Below are 9,106 nucleotides of genomic sequence, written 5' to 3'. Positions count from 1 at the left end.
AAATCCTTAAGGTAGGTGTTTGTAACTTTAATGGAACTATGGTTTTAATCATCAAAGTGGCCCCTGGCGACTCCCATCAAATGCTAAACCCGAGGCATGCAGTGCAGTGAAACATTTACTCTCTCAATGCAAGCTGCAGGTTCTTCTGTGGAGCCTGGAAGTGATTTGTTCAAACATTTGTTGTACAACTTAATCAGTTTCAGAATAAAGTGGGGGGGGGGGGGGGTGGGTCACCCATTCAAAATGGTGATTTTTTTTCTGAGTTGGAGCTGGAAATTTTAGGCTAAATCATTGAGTATTGGTTTATTATTGTCACTTGTACTGAGGTACAGTGAAAAACTTGTCTTGCAAACCGATCGTACAGATCAATTCATTACACAGAGCAGTTACATTGAGTCAGTACAGATTGCATTGATGTAGTACAAGTAAAAACAATAACAGTACAGAATAAAGTGTCACAGCTACAGGGAAGTGCAGTGCAATAAGGTGCAAGGTCACAACAAGGTAGATCGTGAGGTCAGAGTCCATCTCATTGTATAAGGGAACCGTTCAATAGTCTTATCACAGTGGGGTCGAAGCTGTATAGAAGAATATATTTAAAGCTGAACTCAATTTTGGGACTAATGTAATTGAGGGTTATGAGGAACAGGCAGAAAAGTGATACTGAGGCCAACAGCAGACTGGCTGTGATCTTATTGAGAGGCAGAGCATGTTAACGGAGGCAACAGGGTAACTCTTCCTCCCATTTCATGTTCCCCTGGCCTCAGAAATTCTCAGAACTTTATATTCAATGAACTACCTTTCAGACATAGTTACATTAGTGATGGAAGAAGTGCGGAACCAATTTGCACTGGCAGTGTGATCTGTGAAAGGCCATTCATCCCAATCCCCACCCTGGTCCCAGCACTGAGCTGAGCTGGTTATTTAGCTCAGTGTTTCTGGGAGTGTGATACACATACACTGACTGCCACGTTCCCTGTGATACAAGAGTGAGTGATTGAGCTCAGGCTGTGACTAATTGGCTGAATCATTTTTGGATGTCCGATAGCAGTGCAACATCTCATTCACTCGGGACGGGCCAGTGGGCTGTGACCATGTAATCAACGGCTACAGCTAACCCAGAGCCCCAGCTACGGCAGCAGTCAAGTCACGCGCAAGAAATCGACACGGAACACGGAGTAAGTTAACAAATTAAACTTTATTGATGTTTTCCCTCAAATTCTGTGTCCCTTTTAAGAGGACGTCAGTACAGGGCATCAGCTTGAGCCTTAAAAACTAATGCTACCCAGTGAGTCTCCATCATGGGAGGCACACCTACTTAGATTGTACTGTAAAAAGGCACTTTGAACATGTTAAAAATACTGCTGGGAAAATGTGGAATGTTCAGTAATCTGATCTGGACCCAGGTGGGCCTTGTCCAATAACGCACACACTGTACAAATGACCTTTAACAAAGCTTAATCCATTATTGTTTAGCTTATTAATACTAGAGGATGGGAGAGAAATCTCGACCCACTGGGGTCTGAGTACACTTAACAGTAGGATACAGTGTACAGCCTGCAGAAAGATAAATGTTTCTTTGTCTTAGAAATAGTAAAATTTAATAAACTGCTTATAAAGAGATTTACAAACATTTTGACAGGCAGCACACAGGCTGGTATGCTTTGTCATGAACACACATTTTGACAGTGTGATCTCTTGCTGTCAACGTGAGAGCCACAGTACGAAGCTCCCAGCGTTAACGGGATCCCACTGGTTTTACTCTTTGCCATCGGCCTTCATTGGGTTTGTGGTTCTCGCTGAGGTGACAGAATCGGTGGGTTAGTTGTAAACCAACCACTGCTACAGGCTTTCCAGTTTTGCACTCTGGTTATTGAACTGAAAATGAGATGCATCTATAATCATACATATAAACAACATGTTATATATAGTCATTAACAAGGTAAAATGTCCCAGGGTGCCTAACAGGAATGTTACCGCACAAAACTGGACAACAAGCAATATGGGATATTGGGACAGACGACCAAAGGTCTGGTCAAGGAGGTAGGTTTGAAGGAATGAGAATTAAAGAGAAGTTTAAAGCTTCAGGCTGTGACAATAGATGTTAAAGCCACCAATGATAGAGCGGTTAAATTCAGGAATGTTTGCGTGGCCAGGATTGGTGCAGAGGTCTGAGGTTTGCAGGACCAGAGGAGATTACAGAGAGAGGAAGGCATGAGACTGTGGAGGGGTTTGAAACACTGATGAGAAAAGTAAAATGAAGATGTTGATTAGCTGGGAGCCAGTGTAGACCAGCAAGCTGGGAGCCAGTGTAGACCAGCAAGCTCGGTGACGAATGGGATATGGTGCAAGCTGGGACACAAACATTACAGGCTTTCCACAAGATACAGGTCTAGTCATGTTGGAACAGTCGTCTAGAAGGTAAAAAGAGGGAAAACCTGAGCGTTTCAGCAGGAAGTGAGTTGATACAGGGGTATGATAATCTCACTGCACGTGTACGGTTAGCCTTCTGTTACTGTTTAATGGGAATGGCTCTCTGTATCTACTTCATTGGTCGGTCAGCTACTGAGCACACAGGATGTGACTCTCACCTGATGAATTTGAGATAATTTTCCTTTGCGAAGTGGTCGTAATTGGACATTTGGGTCAATATTCACCTTCGGGACTCCTGTTTCTGACTGATGTACTTATGGTCATTGAATGAGGTGGTGGAAGTCTGGGTTATTTTTAAAGTTACCTCACAAAACTACACTTTCTGAGCATTGGTGAGTGCCATGTAGGAGTGTTAAAATACCAGGCGGCTAAAGAACAATCTCTTCTGATTTAAATGCATTCTGTTTGATTAGCAGTGAGTGGTAACATTTACATGTTTGCCTGCTGTAATGACAGAAGCATGACACACCAGTTGTATAATGCACTTTGTAAACACAATGTTATAAGTAGTGTACACCTGACTCCCACGGAGCAGGAGAAAGATTCTGTCCCTCCTACAATTAACTGAAAACTGAATGTCACAGTGTTCAGAGAAAATCGTGAAAGGGGACAGAGAGATCATCAAATAAGCGTTTGTGACGGGAATTTACGGGCCCAGGGGGAGAGAGGGGAAAAGGGATCAGTTATCGACTGATGAAGGGCTATTGATAGAGAGCGGGGCAGCGGGATTAGCTCGGGGGATTGTTCAAACGGAGAACTAGAAAAGACACAGTGGGCCCAATGGTCACCTGTGCTATTGGCTTTTATCATTTTATAACCAACCACTGCAAGGAATAAATTATCCTCAAACCTGAGGGGCTGCCTAAGAAGATCGGGGGGGGCGGGGGGGGGGGAGGATGGATAAATACAGTTAAAGTCCATCAATTCAGACTCACCCACACCTTAAATAACAACTAGGAGATTCTGTATAAACTATTTACTGATAGTCGTGCATGTAACCTACATTTCCTGCAGGTGTCACACTTGGTTCCTGTAACACATTCCCTGTCACATTTGTTCCTTATAGTCAGAATCACTGAGTCACCACAGTGGCAGGAGGCTGCCTTTAATGGGAACTTTCACTGCAGTGGATCTGTACATACATGCCCACCCACCTGTAGTTTCCAAATATAGATTTACCTGCAATTTTTAAATCTTGTAATAGCTGTCCCCATTTAACCTTCTTACACAGTTTTTGTTTGTGGGTGTTAAGGAACAATAATCACTGCTTCTAGTCCTTGCAAATTGCTGACAGTTACGCCAGTATTTATCAAAAACTATGAAGTGTCCCAGTAAATGGGCTGAACGAGCACAGGTGACAAGATTGAAGCTAAGCTGAAAATTCACCCCCACTGCTCCCCTCCAACCCCCACACCCCTGACTGAGTGTGTTCTGCTCAACACAAGGTGCTTCTCTGCAAATTGTACAGTTGTTCAATGGCTCTGAGCCAAGTCCCCCCACTGATCCACACTCCTGAATGCCCCCAGTGAAATTCCCACCCCTTCCCCACTGAACCCATCCCTATTGACCCCATTCCCTGATCCCAATTCCCAAATAAACCTCATTGCCTACTGTTCCACCCTTCTCACCAACTGAGCCGTGACTCCCTGCTGACTCTTCCTGATCCGTGTCCTCAGCGTTTCCACATCCAATCACTCATCAAGTAAATGGATTTAAGTCCCCAAAAACCACAAGATGATAATTTGAAGCTTCGTCTGCTGACAGGTTTCTGGTATCAATGAATATTCTTATCTTCGTGATCTGGTACAAAATAAGGAATTTGTAACTGGTGAAAGCGGGAGCTCTGTGCTGGGGCTGGGAAGAGCTGGAAGTCCCCTCTGTATCCCTAGGGTCGAGCAGCCCCTCCGACAACTCCCAGCGTTGGGTCAGCCTCTGCCGCTGCACTTACATCTGTGGGCCAATGAGTCTTCATCTCATTCATTGGGACATTTATCAGCAAGGCCCGGACAACAAGAGACAGCTTCTCCCCCAGAATTAAAACCTGGATCTGATCCTGGGGAATTCAACATCAGCCCTTTCCTTTTAGTTTGAACACTAGTTACCACTGGCAAACATATTCAACCCAACAGGCAGAGGAATTAATGATGAATTTTCTGTTCAACCTCGGGATGGCTGGTAACCAAGGCTTGTTCCAATGGTTGCCTTTGTCAGTGACCAACACAGCCGGGCTGGCTGGAACAGACTCAGTTTACCACTGCCGGTTTGAGCAGGACTGAGCCTGGGGGAATGACCACCCAGGCCGGAGGGAGAGAGTCAGCCCCGGGCAGGTTGCCCATTCCACCCGACAAGTCTATCACTGCTCCGGGGAGCATGGAGAAACCTTCCGCTGGGGGCCTCAGTCGCGCCTCTGCCCTCTCGAGTGAGGGGTGACCTTTGGTCTTCCCATCCTGTTTTCTACAGCCCGCTGTTTTTGGTTTTGAAGTCGGCAGCCTCTCGAGGTGGCTCTGAGATCCGGCCACCAAGGACATCAATGGAAGTCCCAGAGTGCTGGCAGACAACGGTGAGGACATTAAGGATGACTTGGCCAAGTTTATCGGAGTGCCGTTGAGGGAGATGACGGAGCTGGGGACAGCTGAGATCGGAGAGGAGGCAATGGTGTTGCAAGTCAGGGGACTGAGGTCCAGAGGGGCAGGGTGTATTGGTATCGGCAGGGACGCCCCCAGTCCCTGCAGCGGATGGTTGCCAAAGAGGGCCGCTGGATTGGGAATGATGATCTGTGTCCCGTTGAGGTAAGGCATCTCCGATGCCACAGGATTCTTCACCACCTGCCGAAGCTTCAGCATCCCCTGCTGCTCCGGTGACACAAAATGCCCGTGGGCCTTTATGTGTTTGCGCAGGGAGCTGGGGTCTGTGTACCTCTTGTGACACCCGGGCATCTTGCAGTAATACGGTTTGTCCACATAATGTGTCCGGGTGTGCTTGAAACGATCACTGGAGTTGGAATACCGCTTATTGCAGCCTTCGTAAGGACAGATGTATGGCTTCTCACCTGAGGAGCAACAGTAACACAGGGTGAGGATACAGGTTCTTAGCCCCAGCAATGTGAAGACGGGTCTGCCGGGAAAATGCAAAGATCTGGTCCATTCTCGGTGCATCTGGGTCTCTGTGGAGTTCCAATAACCTTGCCTTTGGGTGGTCACTACATGGTATCTCAGTCACACACTCCCTGAGCACCACAGAATGCCCGGGGAAGACCAGCAGGATTGATGAGACCTTCCCTTCCCCACTCCCAGTGCACTCGAACCTACAACTTCCCCACAAGGGGCCACCCCGACCTGTTATTGCCCAACTGCCCTCCTGACCCACTCTGACCAATGACCATCCTTTAGCGATGAACTGACCCTCAGGCAGCATCTTACCCGTGTGTGAGCGGTTGTGGATTTTCAGGTTCTCCAGCCGCGAGAAGCTCTTGTTACAGGTGGGGCAACGATGAGGCTTCTCGTTAGTGTGAGTTCGAATGTGAATCAACATCTTGTACCTAAAGGTTGGAGTGAATACAGAGTCAGTCACCCCAGCACAGACCACCGCGTTCCGGTGGTCTGTGACCACCCTGCGGCCCCCGAGAACTCACCGATAAAGAGCAACAGGCAGAAGAAACAGCTCCCATCCACTCCACATTATACACCAGTGGAGAGCCACCTTCCTCTCTCTGTCTGTTCCTAATCTTGAGGCGATGCCTCAAGAAGGTGGCATCCGTCACTGAGGACCCTCACCACCCGGGACATGCCTCTTCTTGTTACTACCATCGGGGAGGAGGTACAGGATCCTGAAGACCCACACTCAATGATTCAGGAACAGCTTCTTCCCCTCCGCCATCAGATTTCTGAACAGTCCATGAACCCATGAACACTGCCTCGTTATTCCTTTTTTTTTTGCACTATTTATTTTGTAATTTATAGTGATTTTATGTCTTTGCACTGTACTGCTGCCGCAAAACAACTAATTTCATGTCGTATAAGTCAGTGATAATAAACCTGATTCTGAACCCTACAACCTACCTTTGGTCCTTGGCCAGGTTCCAGCACAACCTTTGCCCTTTCACCCTCGTTCCTTCAGTTATTTAGAGTCATACAGCACGGAAATAGGCCATTCAGCCCGACCTGTCCATGCCGACCAAGATGCCCTTCTAAGGTATTTTCATTTGGCCCATGTCCCCTCTGAACCTTTCCAGGGTGCATCAGTACCTGGCGTTGAAGCCCTTGCCTCTCCGTGCACAGCCCTCCCAGTGGCAGCAGTATCCAGTCTCCTTCTCCGGCTTCACGTGGAAGTCGTTGACGTGATCGACCAGATCCTGAAGTGATTCAAACAGCTGGTTACACTGCAGAGCAAAAGGTCAGAGAGGTGAGAGGTCAGGCCATCAGGACGAAGCCTGAACAAATGGGCAGTGCAGGCACGGATGGTCCAAACACGGCACAGCCACTGAGGTCTGCGTGGTGTGGAACCTGTGCAGCCAGGAAACACAGAGGGGACTGACACACCGACAGCTCCAACCCACACCCCCAAAACCTACCCCCTCCCCACACTCCCCCCATTAACCAAACAAGTGTAATAAAGTTCCACCATTGACAAGAACATGAAACAGCAGCAGGAGAGGCCATTCAGCCCCTCATGCCTGTCCTGCCATTCCATAGGTTCATGGCTGATCTTTTACTTCAGCACCGTGATCCTGCACTAACCCCTGACCCCTCAATTCCTTTGATATTCAAAAATCCTCTCACCTCTGTCTTGACTCCGTCCAGTGAGCCTCCACACTCATTGTGCGTTGTTCAACCTCCCACCCTGTGAATGACCAACCCCAATTCTGAGATTGTGATCCCTGGTCCCAGACACCCAGATAGGGGAGCATCATCTATCCCGTTAATAATCTTGGATGCTTCAATGTGAAACGTTTCCCACCACAGACGCTGCCTGACCCACTGAGTTCCTGCAGCAGTTTGTTTGTTGCACCAGGTGCCAGCATCTGCCGTCTCCTGTGTCTCCCGTCATTTATCTTCCCGCTGGCTGCAACTACCTGTCAGCTTGTTGTGGCTCTTGCACAAGACAACAAAGATCTTCACTCAACTCAGATGTGATCTCTCTCCATTTAGATAATATTCTGCCTTTCGATTCCTGACTGAAGTTCACACCAGTCTATGTGAACCTCTATTTGCCAATATTTTGCCCACTCACCCAACCTGTCTATATCCAGCCACAAATTACAAATATCCTGACCACAACATGCCCTTCCAACCATTCTCATCTCATGGGCGAACTCAGATAACCCACTCTCCAGCCTTTCCTCCAAGTCTTTAATAAATAATTGAGGGCCAAGGACTGCCCCTTGAAGCACTCTACTAGATACATCCTACCAGCCTGAAAGTGACCCATTTATTCCAACTCTCTGCCTTCTATGTGATAATCAATCTTCAATCCATGCTACATTTAGCCCAATACTATGAGTTCTTGTGTAACAGCCTTTTATGTGGCACTTTGTCAACAGTCTTCTGGAAATCCAGAAACACTGCACCTATTGACTTTGCTTCTCTAAGTGGCTAACTATTATAGACAGATGTTAGAGAGTCTTGGTTTAATATTTCATCAAAGGGACAGTGTTCTGCACTGGGAAGAAGGCTTGAACCCAGGAGGCAGATCCTCTGGACCAGAGCTATCACACAGGAAGCCTTCAGAAACAAATGTACACTGATGCAATGATTGCCCCGGACTGGAGACAGGCCAGAGCACCTCATGTGTCCAGTTCCTGCAGGAGGGAAGGTTCCAGCTGAGCCAGGGTTAGAGGTGACACTGTTGGTGGGCACAGTCTGAGGGAGGGGAGGTCATCACCTTACATGCACAACATTTCTAAAGTCTTCAATGCAACACGGAGGTGTCCGAATGCAAGACTCACCTTGCGCCACCTGCACGCCAGCTGTTCTTCTGGGAGGTCCAGCAAGTTCTGCATCTCCTTCGGGGGCGTCACCAACAAGGAGGACGACAGGTGCACTGGGCTGGTCGAACCCAGAGGCAGGAAGAACTGGAACGTCTGTGAGCTCTGACTCCCTTCCAGGAAGCGGACTGGCTGTGGATCCTGCAGAGACACGGCAAATCTTCACTCAACATCAGCTCCTCTTTTGTACCAATTCATCTACTGAAGGTGCCCATTCAGGGTGCAGCCATCCAAAATGCCCATTCCTGACGCATGAGCCACATTCTCCCAGTGCCTGGGTGGGCTAAGTATACATCCCTCAATTACCCACTGTAGCTCAGTCCAGCAATTCTACAACATAAGAAATAGAAACAGGAGCCCCTCAGACCTGTTCCAACATCCTGCACCAATCGCAGATCCCACGGCTTCTTTCATATCCAAGAATATAAACTACCATCCTCAAATCCTTCAACAGAATTCCAGCACGTAATTTCTTTCATTATTGGGGTGAGATCCCAGTGTGCCAAGAAAGGCTGTCCCGGCATTAACTTCAACCATTGCCACCCAGTATGAAGCAGGGGAGGGAGCACTAGGATCTCAGCCCTGCAACAGTGCAGTAATTATATTCCACGTGCTGTGTGTGTGGAGGTGGTGGTCTTCCCATCTCCCTGCCCCCTGGATCCTTCCAGTTCCAGGTCACAGATCTGGGAG

The 9,106-nt window shown here is 47.9% G+C and overlaps 1 protein-coding gene across 4 annotated transcripts in view; it reads right to left on the bottom strand.

Annotated features, from left to right (window-relative positions):
* Window positions 1-1,179: 1,179 nt before the first annotated feature.
* Window positions 1,180-9,106, bottom strand: part of glis2b (GLIS family zinc finger 2b) — a 180,479-nt gene continuing 172,552 nt past the window's right edge. For all 4 annotated transcript variants that reach the window (XM_052022112.1, XM_052022110.1, XM_052022109.1 and 1 more), the window contains 4 exons: window positions 8,378-8,557; window positions 6,678-6,811; window positions 5,853-5,971; window positions 1,180-5,482 (listed from right to left, as the gene is read on the bottom strand). In XM_052022112.1, the coding sequence (XP_051878072.1) occupies window positions 4,677-5,482; window positions 5,853-5,971; window positions 6,678-6,811; window positions 8,378-8,557 (1,239 nt within the window). In that variant the 3' untranslated portion in view covers window positions 1,180-4,676. The remainder of the gene's footprint in view (window positions 5,483-5,852; window positions 5,972-6,677; window positions 6,812-8,377; window positions 8,558-9,106) is intronic.

This window comes from Pristis pectinata, chromosome 8, assembly GCF_009764475.1.
Source record: "Pristis pectinata isolate sPriPec2 chromosome 8, sPriPec2.1.pri, whole genome shotgun sequence".
Taxonomy (NCBI): Eukaryota; Metazoa; Chordata; class Chondrichthyes; order Rhinopristiformes; family Pristidae; genus Pristis; species Pristis pectinata.
This window is presented reverse-complemented; position numbering and strand designations above follow the sequence as displayed.